Source organism: Triticum aestivum, chromosome 7D (assembly GCF_018294505.1).
Source record: "Triticum aestivum cultivar Chinese Spring chromosome 7D, IWGSC CS RefSeq v2.1, whole genome shotgun sequence".
In the NCBI taxonomy this organism is placed as follows: Eukaryota; Viridiplantae; Streptophyta; class Magnoliopsida; order Poales; family Poaceae; genus Triticum; species Triticum aestivum.
In genome coordinates this window covers 575686961-575703360 of record NC_057814.1, presented here as the reverse complement: position 1 = coordinate 575703360, position 16400 = coordinate 575686961, and the positions used below count along the sequence as shown (strand labels likewise).

General features: G+C 47.9%; 2 protein-coding genes across 2 annotated transcripts; one reads left to right on the top strand and one right to left on the bottom strand.

Moving 5' to 3' along the window:
• Positions 1 to 1568: 1568 nt before the first annotated feature.
• LOC123168889 (dolichyl-diphosphooligosaccharide--protein glycosyltransferase subunit DAD1) lies at positions 1569 to 3838 on the top strand. Its single transcript, XM_044586750.1, has 6 exons — positions 1569 to 1730; positions 2306 to 2414; positions 2503 to 2550; positions 3075 to 3162; positions 3242 to 3285; positions 3381 to 3838. The coding sequence occupies exons 2-6, from the start codon at positions 2334 to 2336 to the stop codon at positions 3462 to 3464; spliced, it is 345 nt and encodes a 114-aa protein (XP_044442685.1). The 5' UTR covers positions 1569 to 1730; positions 2306 to 2333; the 3' UTR covers positions 3465 to 3838.
• Positions 3839 to 4741: 903 nt separating this feature from the next.
• Positions 4742 to 7906, bottom strand: LOC123168888 (tubulin beta-3 chain-like). The gene is made up of 3 exons (XM_044586749.1): positions 7418 to 7906; positions 6882 to 7151; positions 4742 to 5678 (listed from the first exon to the last, which is right to left on the bottom strand). The coding sequence occupies exons 1-3, from the start codon at positions 7809 to 7811 to the stop codon at positions 5002 to 5004; spliced, it is 1341 nt and encodes a 446-aa protein (XP_044442684.1). The 5' UTR covers positions 7812 to 7906; the 3' UTR covers positions 4742 to 5001.
• Between the last annotated feature and the right edge of the window lie 8494 nt (positions 7907 to 16400).

The following is a 16400-nucleotide window of genomic DNA, read 5'->3' as shown; positions in this document are numbered from 1 at the left end:
AGCTCCGACTGGACGCACCCGACTCCTGCCAACCGGCTTCCCAGGAGTCGGACGAAGCTCCCTTCAGAGTACCCGGAGGAACAAACTGTTGAGGCTCTTCGGCTCCTCGGCCGCGGCACCTCACCAGCTTCGGGGACTACTGTCGGAGTAATGGGCCACGGGTAGCCTAACCCGAGCCCCAGAACCTTTCAAGGCATCGGGGCCGGCTGCGCCCCTCAAGACGTCAAGATGAAGCGCCGCCTTCTGATGACCGGCTGGCCGAACGGCCGACTGCTAGAAGACGGCCGCGCTTAAGAAGACGGCTCCGAGACGGACCGACTCCTGGCAGGCGGCCTCCAGAGAGGCCGATTCCTGGCAGTCGGCCCACGATGCCCTCAAAGTCTGCGCCCCCATTAAGGAGACAAGACAGGGTGAGGCTACAGTGTAGCCCATCATCCCCGTATCCAGGGCCGGGCGAGGCCACAGTGCTCCGTACAGGCGAAGATCCCCGCCCGGCGCGCCACTGTTGCCACTCCGCCCCTGACGTCACACCTGTCAGGCAAAGCCCTGCTCCCACGACCGCCTGTCAGTGCGGCCCAAGGACGACGGGCCCTACCGATCAACGAGAGCCTGGAAGACGGCTAGAGCCCCACCAGCCGGACCCGAGGGAGGTCGGCCCCCAGCAGTCGGCCCGCCCCTTCCTCGGGGCCCACGCGCCATTAACCAGACGAGAAGCAGAGTGGCTACAGCAATCGCCCGCCAAGCGGCAGGACTGTGGCCACGCTCTCCTGACCAAGCCTACGTCATTAGCATCACGGCTACAATGATCAGCAGCCGACAAGACCCGCGAGCGGTGGGGGGGCATGTCGGCTCCGTACCAGACCAGTCGGCGGGGCCCACCAGGCGGCGTTCCCCAGTAGCCGGCGGAGAAGCCGGCGACCAAAGAGACTGACAACCGGGTCCTACACCCGGCCGGATTACTATTGTACCCCTGGGGGTAGGCCTATATAAACCCCTAGGGCGCCCATGCAAATGGTTCGAACCTGCTAGGACTAGATTCACACCTAGAGGAGGAAAGAGCGTGTCTGCCTTCTTCCACCTCTAGCAAACAGCTCAAGGAGCACCATTGTACCACTAGTGCCTTAGTGACCATGCGGAGACCCCGCAGAGCAGGACTAGAGGTGTTATCTCCACGGAGAGCCCCGAACCTGGGTAAAGTCCGCTAGCGTACGTGTCTACGCCTCATCCCGCTTCCAGGCACCGGCGACGTTCTACTCGCTCCCACCATGATAAGCCATCCTTTGGCATATGTCGCACCCAACCCCCGACAATGACCGTAAAAGGTGGTTCTCCAACCTTGGCAGCAACTTTCTCCGCGAGCTCTCTCTTGGCTGTCAGTCCATCCGGCAGCCCCTTGACTCTCAGTCCATCCGGCAGCCCCTTGACTCTCGCCCACAAAGGTACTTTGTTCAGCTTGTACTCCGAAACATCGGTACTTAGGAGGGGATTATTATTTTACCTAATTCCCTAAAAAATGTTTGGTGGGCTCAGCCCGCTAACGCACTCCACTGCGCAGACGGATTGCAGCCCAGCCCGAGCCCCACATCCTCCGCAATCTCCTTCTCCGTCTAGACGGAGCTGCGCCGGCGCTAGTGGCCCCCGATCTCTCTCTCTCTCTCCCCCTTCGGCGTCCACGAACAGCTATCGTGCCGCCGCAAGCCAGTGCCCAGCCGGCCCCTTCGCTGATTGAGGTGGGCGACGCTTCTCCTGCGGATCCATCCCTCCTGTCCTCTCTGCCCGCCCACCACCTCCGTCCGTGTAACGAATGCCCTTTTGGATTCTGAATGCTGATTGAGATCTCTGGTTGATGCATGCCACTGTCTTCAGAATCCCAAGTAGAAATTTATTAACCAAACACCCCCACAAAATAGTAAAAAGCATTGCAAACAAACACGCCCTCGGTTTTTCTTGCTGTAATTGATTTTCTTCCTAGTTATTGTCAGTCTGCACATAAAACTGCAGCCACATCTGAATTATACGGATTGCCAGTTAACTCTTTGGTCATCTGAATTCGTTTTGCCGATAGATGGCTCGGTGAGTCCATGAATTGGCATGCAAGTCCATAGTAACCGTACGCATTTCGATTCTTGCCCATCCGGTTCACAACAACGGTGTAAATCCGTAACGCTTACATGTGCATTGTCATTTTGAAGACAAAAAATACAAAATTTCCGATGCGTGCATGTCAGCTGCTAGGTTTTGATCTAGTCTTGCCACGGTGCTGGAAGATCTGATTGTGACTTGTTTTCTGTTTCATACTGGTTAGTTGGCTTGAAGTGCTCTGGTTCGCGAGGATGCCGAAGGATGCGGGGGATGCCAAGCTCCTGTTCCAGTCCCTGAACAAGGCCTACGCCGCCACGCCCACGAATCTCAAGGCAATTGCTATTCTCTCTCGTGTTGCTGTCAACCTGTGGCCACAGTCAGACTATCTGATTGCTGATCCTATTCTTAACATTTCTGCAGATCATTGACCTGTATGTGGTTTTCGCCATGGCGACTGCCCTTGTTCAGGTAATTTTTCGATGCTAAACTTCTTACTGAGGATATGTGATTTAGGATGGAGAAGTTAAATCTTACTTGAACAACTTCGTTTTTCGATAATACATGAGTGCAGAGAGTGCTGTCACATTATGAAATATCTTGTTCTAGTATAGCATGAGGGTTTGGAAAGGCAATGCCATGTTTGTCTATTATGCCACATTTCTCAATTTTGAATAGGAGCAGGGTATCAGCATTCAAAAATCTGCTGTACCTAGTACTGTCATCTGGCACCCAAATTTGTGCAGGTGTAAATGGCATGGATTGCTAAACATTTGTATGCCCTGTGATGTTTGAATTGACAGATGAAGTGTTAGTCGTTGTTTTCTAGGTGGTGTGTGTTATATAGTGTGTCCTGGCAAGATTATTAGGATCAGTGCAAGTTCCCTTTAAGTATGTGCGTTTGCTGACTAGCATTATCTTTATAAGCCATAAGTCTTCTGTTCACCCATAGTTACCAAAAAGCTGAGCCATTTGCTACTTATGTGACAAACCAGGTTGCTTACATGGGAGTAGTTGGGTCATTTCCCTTCAACTCGTTCCTCTCAGGTGTCCTGTCATGCATAGGAAGTGCAGTTCTTGCTGGTAAGAATTTCTTAACCCCCTCTCGATCCTGGTTACCCTTCCTTGGCTGCATGATATGAAACTGTCTGTGTTCTTGCAGTGTGTCTCCGTATTCAAGTCAACAAGGACAACAAGGAATTCAAGGTAACTCTACATTCACTGTTAGCGTTTTATCTGCTGCGATAGTTTGTTCTTTGGATTTCCAGCATAACGTTGTACGTCAAAACATTTATCTGCAGGATCTTCCTCCAGAAAGGGCCTTTGCAGATTTTGTCCTGTGCAATCTGGTGCTCCACCTGGTGATCATGAACTTCCTCGGATAAGCCACTCTCCTACGAGTTTCCGAGATTTTGTAGTGCCCTAATGCTTGAGACTGTCATCATGTTAGATATTCATGTGGTATCACACAACTGTCTGCGTGATCCGAGAGTGTCTCTATGAGCTATAATAATTCTGTGGACTTAGCATTAACAATGTATGGAAATGAGAACTTAATTTCTTTTGAGGGGGTGAAACTGGCAAGATCACTTCAATATGATCATTCTGCTTTACTATGCAAGCTGTTAAGGGAAATATTGATTGCCCGGATGGCCGCAATGCCTTCGAGCTCCAAACTTGAGGTTGCAAACATTGACACCTGATTTCTGTACTGAGTTTCATTTGCGTCGAAGAGTGAAATATTGTGTGGTACTGGATATCCAACTTCTCCATTCAATCCAAGATTACTTCAGTTTTATTACACCAGATTTTGGTATCCAGTTTTGCCTGTGTTGGATCAGTGTGTTTTGCTGTTTTCCTGGCACCATGAGTCACCATGGTTGTGGTACAAAATTTCCTGTTCTTGAACAGTTATGCAACTTCCTCGACCAAGCGCCATGAAGGGATACGTTTCCGATGCACACTTGAACAAAACAAAGCTGGCATTTTTTTTTTTCATTCTCTCCTGTAATCTGATCTTAGTTGTGTTAGTACCAAAGTTCGACCAAACACAGCACATTATAAGAAGGCTCTGTTTGATCTTCTATGCCACGCACCAGTTCTGCTTTTGAAATGCCCTTGCAGTTTAGAGATTTTCCAAATGCATAAAGCAAAACAGATGCCACTTTCCTAGAAGACCAAAACTACATTGTGAATCAGATTTGCCAATCCAAAATAGCAGGAACTTCGTAGTATAAGAAACAGAGCCTATTAATAACCTTAAGAAAGCCTTAAGGCAACATGATATTAAGAAATTATAACAGAATCTATGTACTCCCTCCGTTACTGAATATAGGTCTTTTCAGAGATTTCAATGAGGACTGCACACATATGTATATAGACATATTTTAGAGTATAGATTCATTCATTTTGCTTAGTCCACATTAGAATCTCTAAAAAGATTTATATTTAGGAACAGAGGGAGTATATAATAGCACTACATGAACCAACTGTCAGCCTACAGGCAAGTTCATTCCAAGATCGAATGAAGATCGTTGCCCATAGGTTGGAAGATCATTCAACCAAAGCACTATGAACTCCAGTTGAACCGCATTCCAAGATCCCAAGATGACAGAAGCATATTTGGCAACTTGGCCCAAAAATACTGGACACGAAACAGAGATTTTGCAGTCTAGCAACACTACTGAATAACACACCAAGCAGTCACAGTCAAACCTTACACCAAACGCTCATCACGACATGAGCATACACGACAACCACAGGTCCACATAACGAAAAAATAAGTCTGTCAAGGCAACACGACCGACATTTAGAACGGAAAAAAATAGCATCTAGCTATCATCACCTAACAGCACCACGAGCACTCCAACGACATAACGAGCGATATAAGGCATATCCCTGGGAAGAAAGGGGGAAGCCCGCTTAGGCGGCCTCCTCATCCTCCTGCTCATCCTCATAGTCCTCTTCCTCCTCGACCGTCGCATCCTGGTACTGCTGGTACTCGGCCACCAGGTCGTTCATGTTGCTCTCGGCCTCGGTGAACTCCATCTCGTCCATGCCCTCGCCCGTGTACCAGTGCAAGAAGGCCTTCCTCCTGAACATGGCGGTGAACTGCTCGCTCACACGGCGGAACATCTCCTGGATCGATGTGGAGTTGCCGACGAACGTCGAAGACATCTTCAGGCCAGTGGGCGGGATGTCACACACGCTCGACTTGACGTTGTTGGGGATCCACTCGACGAAGTAGGACGAGTTCTTGTTCTGCACGTTCAACATCTGCTCATCCACCTCCTTGGTGCTCATCTTCCCACGGAACATGGCTGAGGCGGTGAGGTAGCGACCGTGCCTTGGGTCGGCGGCGCACATCATGTTCTTGGAGTCCCACATCTGCTGGGTGAGCTCGGGCACAGTGAGGGCACGGTACATCTGTGAACCCCGCGAGGTTAGCGGAGCAAATCCAACCATGAAGAAGTGCAGCCTTGGGAACGGGATCAGGTTCACAGCAAGCTTCCGGAGGTCTGAATTGAGCTGTCCAGGGAAGCGGAGACAGCAGGTAACACCACTCATAGTTGCAGAGATAAGGTGGTTCAGATCACCGACTGCAAACAACAAAGAAAGATGAGAACCAAGTGAATAAATTTATGAGCAGAAACAGAACAACAGATTAACTAATGTGGTATAGTAAGAATGCTCATCTTTTCAGTCCGCCAATATGAGCTTAAAAGGCTCCAGGTAACATGTGAAAGCAAATAATGATTCTAGTAATACCACCTACAAGGCTAGCACAAGCGACAGCATATGAACTAAACTATCCTTAATGGTGTTATAAAGGTAATGACATTAGTGTATACATGTAGATAATCAATGGCATAAAAAATATGTACCGGAAGAACCATACAGAACAAACAGGTAAAGGTGTAGTATATTAGCTGGGGCAGTATATTAAGCATGCTAATCTTCAGTTAACCAATCATGAGCTTACATGGACAATAAAATACTTATTCAAGTAATCCCACCTACAAGACTTAACACAAACAACAGCTGAAGAAATAACACCCCTTTATGGTGTTTGCAGATTGCATTTACAAACATCACGCAGAGTGGTACACAATAATGGAAATGAAGAATCAGTTGTAGAGTGGTACACAACTTAGAACATAAAAGAGGTAAGAACCAAGCGAAACAATTTTAGCTAGTGCAGTGTATTAAGAACGTTACTCTTTTCAGTCCACGAATCATGAGCTTAAAATAAAAGGCCCCATTTCGCATGAGCAATCAAATACTGATTCTAGCAATACCACCTACAAAACTAGCACAACAACTACTTAAGAAATAACTATCCTTCATGGTGTTGAAGGTACTGAGATCAGTTTTTACATTTAGACAATCAGTGCCATAAAGCATATGTACCAGAAGATCCATACATAACAAACAGGTAACGATGTGTACATGTGCAATCGTATACTGTGACAACAAAATGCTGACAACCATGTTCACAAATTGCATTTACTGGACTCAACAATAGACTATTAGCTCAGTAATCCAAAGACTAACACCTGGAAATGGAGAACCAGTTGTAGGATGCTAAATACTCACAACACAAGTACAAGTTAACACCTACTGAGCATCATGTGAAGCATGTATGTGAGACTAAACATGAGTGAAGACATAAATGTAAACACTGACAGTGGACAACATAAGTAAAGACAACATAACAGTTCAGCAAGATGTCAATTACTGAATGCTGATACACGACTTATGAAAAATGCAGAAATGAACCTGGAGAGCATTTCAGCACTTACAGGTGGGTGTGGTAAGCTTGAGCGTCCGGAAGCAGATGTCGTAGAGAGCCTCGTTGTCAAGAACCATGCACTCATCCGCATTCTCAACAAGCTGGTGCACAGAGAGCGTAGCATTGTATGGCTCCACAACAGTATCAGACACCTTGGGCGATGGGAACACCGAGAATGTCATCATCATCCGGTCCGGGTACTCCTCCCTGATCTTGGAGATGAGCAGGGTGCCCATTCCGGAGCCAGTGCCTCCTCCCAGCGAGTGGCAGACCTGAAATCCTGCAGTGAGGAAGAGATGAATAATTACTTACGCATCTAAATCAGTTGCCACTGCACAAGTAAGCACAAAGTAGTCATTCAGAGACAAATCAACGGCCCAAATTCCTAAATGGACTCGTAAATCCGTCAAATCTACGCCAAACATTTCAGATCTACAAGGTCACGGCGCCCGAAATGCGGAATAAATCACAGATCTACGGGCTAGATGCGTCTAGGGCAGAGAGAGGGCAAGCCCTCGCTCAGATCCGGCGGGGGGGAGCACGTACCCTGGAGGCAGTCGCAGTTCTCGGCCTCCTTGCGGACGACGTCGAGGACGGAGTCGATGAGCTCGGCGCCCTCGGTGTAGTGGCCCTTGGCCCAGTTGTTGCCGGCGCCGGACTGGCCGAAGACGAAGTTGTCGGGGCGGAAGATCTGGCCGTAGGGCCCGGAGCGGAGCGAGTCCATGGTGCCGGGCTCGAGGTCCATGAGCACGGCGCGGGGCACGTAGCGGCCGCCGCTGGCCTCGTTGTAGTAGACGTTGATCCGCTCGAGCTGGAGGTCGGAGTCGCCCGCGTACTTGCCCGTCTGGTCGATGCCGTGCTCGTCGCAGATCACCTCCCAGAACTTGGCCCCGATCTGGTTGCCGCACTGGCCGCCCTGGATGTGGAGGATCTCCCTCATGGCGGCGGGGCGGGGGGCGGCGGCGGGGCTAGGGTTAGGGTTCCGGCGAGGTGGGGTGGGGTGGGGGTTTTGGAGCGGGGATGGCGGAGTGGTCGAGTGGGGGGAGCGGGGTAGCGACCGGGGGAGTTTTTATCTGAGGACGCGTGGGTGAGGCTGGCAGCGTGGGCGCATTTCGAAATTTGTTCGCGTACTACAGTTTTTCCGTCTTCTCGTGGCAACCGCGTCGTCTGTTTGAAACCTTGATTTTAAAAAAATGGATTTTTTTATTTTAAGTTTGGAAAAAACATACCCCTCAGAGAAAAAAAATGTATGGAAAAAAACATAAAACACATGTTTTTTAAAGGGCTCATATCTATTACGGAAGTTTATCGGAAGTGCAAAGCACCCCAAATGTAATAGAAATTGCATCGACGTCCCGGGACCATTGAATGAACATCGTCATCGTCGAAACGAGTTGCCCCCGTACCGGAGCCTGTCTGATTTGTCGATGATAGCTGATGAAGTCTTCGTGCACTTGCCCATAAGGATCAGCGCCTCGGAGCCGCAGTTGTCGTCGTCATTCAACCCTTGGATCGATTTGAAGATCCGAATGCCAAATCTCGTCGTCGCTTACGCACAACGAGATATTCTAACCTTGACGCCCTAGAAGTTGGCAGGAATCTACACCATAGCACATTCTGATCCGTCTCGATGGATGAACTTGAGAAGGATCAAAGCCCAGAATAATGACCCGGAGAATAAGTGTCGTCATTCGTCTGAACGCCGCCCCTTGCAAGGACTAAAACTCTAAGATATCTACTAGCCGGAGTTGAGGCATCAGGATTCTCTTCCACACCATTGGTTGTCGGAGCGACAAACAGAGGGGAAGCAAATCCATGGGATCGCCCGCGGAGATCCCAAGGCCAAAGGCTTTGCCCTAGTTGTCTTGCAATAGGGAAATGAAGATGTTAAGGGTTAAAAGAACATACCTTTGTAAAAACATATGTTTTTGGGTGGGTTGGACCAAACATATGTTTACAAACAAAGTGTGACCTAGCATGCAAACATGCCTCGTGGAAAAATATAAAGGTCTCTTTGATTCACAAAAGTTTCAAGGCCTCTTTGATTCAAGGAATTTCCTCCTTCATCTGCAAATTTGCCCAACTTATTATCGAACGACGAATCAATTTGATTAGTACAATTGGATCAATGTCCGTCTTTCTCTCGAATACTATGTCATTTCTACATCTTCGAATGATCCAATATAGCAGCAACACCGACCAGTACCATTCATTTTGAAAACTTTCAAGCTATCTACCAAGACACGCATTTAAGCTATCTATGTAGATCTTAGATTGAAACCACACGTAAAAAGGCTCCAAACCAGCCTAGCAACAAAACATCCAAATAAGTGATGCTCAATGCTCTCATCATGACCACATAACACACAAATTTTACTGTCTTTCGACTCCTTTCTTGGTTGTCTCTAGTTAAGACCTAAGATACCATTTTTAATCATCAACCAAAGAAAAACTTAAATTTTTGGTGGAATTATAATCTTTTGCATTTTGTGGGAATCCATTACCTATCACAACTAAATGTCTACGGAGAGATTTGAGTGAATACACCATCAATAGTTGCCATCCACTTTAGTGAATCTTTATTATCAGACATTTTAATCTCACCAGAGCTCAACTTGAGACTATCACGGAGAGGTAAAGTATCACCCACAGGGTCCTAAATTTTAAACCATCCCATCCTTTTTGTAAGGCATTAGCCACAAAAAATTTCTGATCAAGGAATGCGAATTGTTTCCTTGGGACAGATGAGGCGGGTGACCAACAAACCCTAGAGGTCCAGATCGAGGGGCCTGCTATGGAGGCGCTGGAGGGTTGTTGTGGGGCGATCAAGGAGATGTGCACTCAAGCGGCGACCTTCACAAGGTAGTGCGTGACGCTGGCGTTGGTGAAGCCGGTGGTGGCCGGAGGCATCCAGCGTGGAGATCCTCATCGGTGGTCCGGCTTAGCTGGATCATCAGAAGAGGGCGTCTGTGCACAGTCCTAGACGGCGGCGAGCTTGACATCAACCCGGACATGTCATACAACGACATGGGTGATTTTTTTCCAGCCTTTCTTGAGAGTCTTCGTGTTTGGTTTGGGTCGGTGAAGCAGCAACATAGCCCCAGGGTAGGAATAATGGTCTCCCCATCCTATCCCTATTCGGTTGGTGTGTGTTTCGCCAGCGAAGGGTGTGTGGAGCCATGTCTGGGTGGGTCTTCTGGGACCCGGCCGGTTTAGGTTTACGGTGGTTCCATTTGGATTGGGTCGGCTTTCTTTGCCTTCAAAGTTTTACTGACCCTCATCGATGTTTATTTTTTGCCTCCGGGGCGGCGATTTGCATCACGGATCGCGGCCGCCTCTCCTGCTCTGCATTGACGACTTTTGGCCCGCTGCTTCTATGAGCTCCCAGGTTTCAAAAAGTGTGCTCCGCCGCGGAGGCCTAGATGCGGCATCAAACTATGGTCACTCTACGTCGCCGGTGGATGCAGGAGGAAGAAGACTTCGTCACTCCCAAGATTTTGGACGTGTGTCTTTTCGTTTTCTTTAAGGGTATATTGTAATCAAAGCTCCAACTATATAACCTCGAATGGGATATTTTGAAAGATTCATCATCAACCCATCAGTCCTTCCCAAACCTTGTGTTCTTTTCGTTACCCACTTTCTTACGGTGGCTTTTGAATCTGCCCAGTTATGATGCGGCAGCGATCATACCGAAGGAAAAGAGGGCAGCAAAGCCTACCCCTACCACGAGCACGCATCACGTGTGCCAGCAGCCGTGAGCACCAATCAGGCAGTCACTGAACTGCATCCTTCAACCACCTCCGAACCAACAAGGGAACATCGGGTGTGCCCGCGAACGCGGGAACAGCATCCATCACCGCCCGTTGAGCTGTCCGTGTCCCCAAGATTCGGATTTCCCTCCCATCTAGCTAGGCATCGCATCAGACTTACTCCACCGCTGTTAATTGTCTATCCTCCACCGCTGCGTCGAAAAATGCAGTTGCTGCCGGCCGATTCGTGCATATGGCAAGCCTAGACGAGGACCCAGCGTGTAACTCAACGGAACCGATGCATGGTGCTTGGGGTTCATTGATCCAAGCGTTGAAACGCTTGTTCAATGCCAAACGAGAACCGCACGGGTCAATTCAGCACCAATTAAACCACTTATTACGCATCGGTAACTCTTTTCTTTTTTGAGGATTACGCATCGGTAACTTGATCGGTTTCATCTTGACCTGCGTATAAAATCGGCTTAATCTCGCCTTGCAGCTCCACACACCCCCTACGTGGTCTCAAGAAGGTCTCAGCCAACCGAGCGCGCGCAGCCAGCTACCACAGCAAGCGGTACAAAGGCGTCGTCGGCCGAAGAAAAATGGCGATGGCTCGCGCCGTGCTGCTCGCCGCGCTCGTCCTCTGCGCCGCCTCCGCGCTGGCGCACGCCGGCCGCGTCATAGAGGAGGGGGGGCGGGGGTCCGGCCTCGAGGCGGCGTCGTCGTGGCTGCAGCCGCCGGCCGAGGCTCCGTCGGCGTACGCCGGTGGCGTAAAACTGGGAGGGTTCGGTGGCGGCTTTGTCGACTTGCTGGGGTACGTGTTCAAGTGGGCCAAGGACGCCTTCGCCGCCGCCCTCGGATGGAAGGTCTAATGTGAAGCCGGCCGGCATTCGTCCTCGCCGCATCGGTCGTGCTCTCCGCCGTCTCCGGTAGCCTGGTCTGTGCCTTGGACGGAGAAGAAAATAATAACGGTGCACGCATGTGCTGGCCTCCTTGACTGATTATTCACTTGCACAATAGAGCACCCTCTCTTTCTCGTTTGCATGCTTTGTCTTTCCGGCGTCGTTGTCACTTGTCAGTGCCGATCATCAATAAGATGATTTTTTTATTTAACGTGCAAGGCAAGAGCACCCCCGATTTCAGAAAAAACAAAAACAAAATGGTCCTGTTTATAAGGAAAACTAGGCAAAAAACAAAAACAAAATCATAAACACACACACACACACAGGGGAATAAATCAGGCCAAAACCCCGCAACCATGCCGACATCAGCCAACTCGGTCCACTGCCAACAATAAGAGGATCATGTAACGCCACACACCACTTTGTTCCCAAACTGGTTTCACGTTGGCTCTGCCGCACTTTGTATGTTGTGAGCTTGAGATGTTGTTTCATTGTGTTGTTTTCTGAAATTTCACTCAAGTAACCGAGGCGTTACTGAGGTCAACTCTAACGCGGTCCACCAAAACCGATACCATCGAATATCTGCGGACAGGAGTAGGGGCGGTCATTATCCGATCACATACAACAAATGGCCGCTTCTAGTTTTTTTTTCTTCTATAACCAGACCACTCAAAACAATCAAAGATAAAAAGCACAATTTTTAAGCAAATGAAAGATAAATATTCCGATGCAACAATGCCTAATAAGTATATTAAAATCTAAACATAAAATACCTCAAGTTTGAATTCAACCTAATCGGACACATATTCTAGTTGTCCATATGAAACATCTAAAGATACTCAACTAGATCATTCTACAACTGCTCATGAGCTCCTTGATGTCGAATTTCGATGATGCATTTGGGTAAAATCCTCAAATGTCGCCGTATTCTGCTCTGGAAACTGGATAGGATTACCCACATTTTGAAAATCCAGACCATGACGAACTCCATCACCCTCATCCTCCAGAATCATGTTGTGCATGATCACACAAATTGTCATCACATTCCACAATGTCTCTGCGTCCCATAGCTAGTTTAGCATGTCCGCGAACAACTGCAAAGCGGGCTTGAAGCACTCCAAATGCCTCTCCACATACCTTCTAGCAGTTTCTTGTTTTGGGGCAAAGTGACATTTTTTGTTACACTTTGGTTTTGGAGATGGTCTTGACAAAATTCGCCCATGGAAGATAGATACTATTACAAAGATAGCAACCCATGTTGTACCCATGACCATTGATGGTATAGTTGCACTTAGGAGCTTCGCCCGCACATAACCTTGCAAATAATGAAAACCTTTGCAACACGTTGATGTCATTGTGAGTCCCAGACACACCAAACAAAGTGTGTCAAATCCAACGGTCATCTGATGCAACAACTTCAAGAATGACGGTAGGCTCTTTGCAACAGCATTGGTATTGCCCTTGTTGAGTATATGTGTAGTTCTTCCATTTCCAATGCCTGCAATCCAGGGATCCAAGCATACTTGAAAACCCTCTTTGCTTGTCACATTTTCATGAGCCTTGGTGTGCCTACGAGAATTGGTTCTCTCAAGTACTCCTGTCTAGACACCTTCACCGCCGCAATAACAAATGTCACCATGGCTTTGGCGCCATGTGCTTCCAGACACCGGGGGTAATTGTCCCACAAATATACGGATGTGCCATAGGCAAGCAATCCTCATTGTAGCAGTGCATTTTTGGTAACCAAAGAACCCAAGCATTCTTCTTCGGTGTGAAGTAATCATCATAGCCTGGACACCATGGTAGAGGTGATCATACACTTACCACCGCATCCGAAAGCGACGACAGAACTATGACTCAGAAGAGCGTATTGGGGGCAAAGTAGTCATCAACCAACATTACGTACCCCCATGCCCTATTCCGATTCAACACTCCATGTCCCTTTCTCGAACACTTGTAGTTGAAAACATGCTCCTCCACATGCATTGCATCTGCAAGAACCGCCCTCCTCATCGCCATTTCAACCTCATATTCCTCCTCTTCATCCAAAAAAGACGACATAATGTACTCGACGTAGAAGTCATCATCTGAATCCATCGTCTTTCTTCAAAGTAAACAACGTGAACATCAATTCTTTTGGCAATGGCATTTGACTGAACACTTGTTGAGCGTGGTATACACTGAAGGAAATATGCCCTAGAGGCAATAATAAAGTTATTATTTATATTTCCTTATATCATGATAAATGTTTATTATTCATGCTAGAATTGTATTAACCGAAAACTTAGTACATGTGTGAATACATAGACAAAACAGAGTGTCACTAGTATGCCTCTACTTGACTAGCTCGTTAATCAAAGATGGTTAAGTTTCCTAACCATAGACATGAGTTGTCATTTGATGAACGAGATCACATCATTAGAGAATGATGTGATTGACTTGACCCATCCGTTAGCTTAGCACTATGATCGTTTAGTTTATTGCTATTACTTTCTTCATAACTTATACATGTTCCTATGACTATGAGATTATGCAACTCCCGAATACCGGAGGAACACTTAGTGTGCTATCAAATGTCACAACGTAACTGGGTGATTATAAAGATGCTCTACAGGTGTCTCCGACGGTGTTTGTTGAGTTAGCATAGATCGAGATTAGGATTTGTCACTCCGATTGTCGGAGAGGTATCTCTGGGCCCTCTCGGTAATGCACATCACTATAAGCCTTGCAAGCAATGTGACTAATGAGTTAGTTATGGGATGATGCATTACGGAACGAGTAAAGAGACTTGCCGGTAACGAGATTGAACTAGGTATTGAGATACCGACGATCGAATCTCGGGCAAGTAACATACCGATGACAAAGGGAACAACGTATGTTGTTATGTGGTTTGACCGATAAAGATCTTCGTAGAATATGTAGGAACCAATATGAGCATCCAGGTTCCGCTATTGGTTATTGACCGGAGATGAGTCTCGGTCATGTCTACATAGTTCTCGAACCCGTAGGGTCCGCACGCTTAACGTTCGATGACGATCGGTATTATGAGTTTATGTGTTTTGATGTATCTAAGGTTGTTCGGAGTCCCGGATGTGATCACAGGCATGACGAGGAGTCTCGAAATGGTCGAGACATAAAGATCGATATATTGGAAGGCTATGTTTGGACACCGGAATGGTTCCGGATGAGTTCGGGCATTTTTCGGAGTACCGGGAGGTTACCAGAACCCCCCGGGGTGTCAATGGGCCTTATTGGGCCTTAGTGGGAGAGAGGAGGAGGCGGCCAAGGTGGGGGCGAACCCCCAAGCCCAATCCGAATTGGGAGGGGGGCCGGCCCCCTTTCCTTCTCTCCCTCTCCCTCTTCCTTCTTCTCCTACTCCAACTAGGGAAGGGGGGATCCTACTCCCACTGGGAGTAGGACTCCCCCTTGGTCGCGCCATTGAGAGGGCCGACCCTCCCCTCCTCCACTCCTTTATATACGGGGGAGGGGGGCACCCCATAGACACACAAGTTGACAGTTGTCTTAGCCGTGTGCGGTGCCCCCCTCCACAGATTTCCACCTCGGTCATATCGTTGCAGTGCTTAGGCGAAGCCCTGCACCGGTAACTTCATCATCACCGTCACCACGCTGTGCTGATGAAACTCTCCCTCGACCTCAGCTGGATCTAGGGTTCATGGGACATCACCAAGCTGAACGTGTGCAGATCGCGGAGGTGCCGTACCTTCGGTGCTAGGATCGGTCGGATCGTGAAGACGTACGACTACATCAACCGCGTTGTCATAACGCTTCCGCTTTCGGTCTACGAGGGTACGTGGACAACACTCTCCCCTCTTGTTGCTATGCATCACCTAGATATATCTTGCGTGATCGTAGGATTTTTTTTGAAATTACCGCATTTCCCAACAGTGGCATCCGAGCCAGGTCTATGCGTAGATGTTATATGCACGAGTAGAACGCAAAGAGTTGTGGGCGATAATAGTCATACTGCTTACCAGCATGTCATACTTTGATTCGGCGGTATTATTGGATGAAGCGGCTCAGACCGACATTACGCGTACGCTTATGCGAGACTGGTTCTACCGACGTGCTTCGCACACAGGTGGCTAGTGGGTGTCTATTTCTCCAACTTTAGTTGAATCGAGTGTGACTACGCCCGGTCCTTGTTGAAGGCTAAAACAACAAACTTGACGAAAAATCGTTGTAGTTTTGATGCGTAGGTAAGAACGGTTCTTGCTAAGCCCGTAGCAGCCACGTAAAACTTGCAACAACAAAATAGAGGACGTCTAACTTGTTTTTGCAGAGCATGTTGTGATGTGATATGGTCAAGACATGATTATATAAATTGTTGTATGAGATGATCATGTTTTTTAGCATAGTTATCGGCAACTGGCAGGAGCCATATAGTTGTCGCTTTATTGTATGAAATGCAATCGCCATGTAATTCCTTTACTTTATCACTAAGCGGTAGCGATAGTCGTAGAAGCAATAGTTGGCGAGACGACAACGATGCTTCGATGGAGATCAAGGTGTCAAGCCGGTGACGATGGTAATCATGACGGTGCTTTGGATATGGAGATCAAAGGCACAGGATGATGATGGCCATATCATATCATTTATATTGATTGCATGTGATGTTTATCCTTTATGCATCTTATTTCGCTTAGTTCGGCGGTAGCATTATAAGATGATCTCTCACTAAATTTCAAGGTATAAGTGTTCTCCCTGAGTATGCACCGTTGCGAAAGTTCATTGTGCCGAGACACCATGTGATGATCGGGTGTGATAAGCTCTACGTTCACATACAACGGGTGCAAGCCAGTTTTGCACATGTAGAATACTCGGGTTAAACTTGACGAGCCTAGCATATGCAGATATGCC

Bases quoted from the DNA above. Each gene is read 5' to 3' on its own strand.
- LOC123168889 (XM_044586750.1), top strand. From the start codon at position 2,334: ATGCCGAAGGATGCGGGGGATGCCAAGCTCCTGTTCCAGTCCCTGAAC. The intron at 2,415-2,502 runs GCAATTGCTATT...ACATTTCTGCAG, and splicing joins CCACGCCCACGAATCTCAAG to ATCATTGACCTGTATGTGGT. The intron at 3,286-3,380 runs GTAACTCTACAT...ATTTATCTGCAG, and splicing joins AGGACAACAAGGAATTCAAG to GATCTTCCTCCAGAAAGGGC.
- LOC123168888 (XM_044586749.1), bottom strand. From the start codon at position 7,811: ATGAGGGAGATCCTCCACATCCAGGGCGGCCAGTGCGGCAACCAGATC. The intron at 7,152-7,417 runs GTACGTGCTCCC...TCCTCACTGCAG, and splicing joins GAACTGCGACTGCCTCCAGG to GATTTCAGGTCTGCCACTCG. The intron at 5,679-6,881 runs GTAAGTGCTGAA...TGTTGTTTGCAG, and splicing joins CAAGCTTACCACACCCACCT to TCGGTGATCTGAACCACCTT.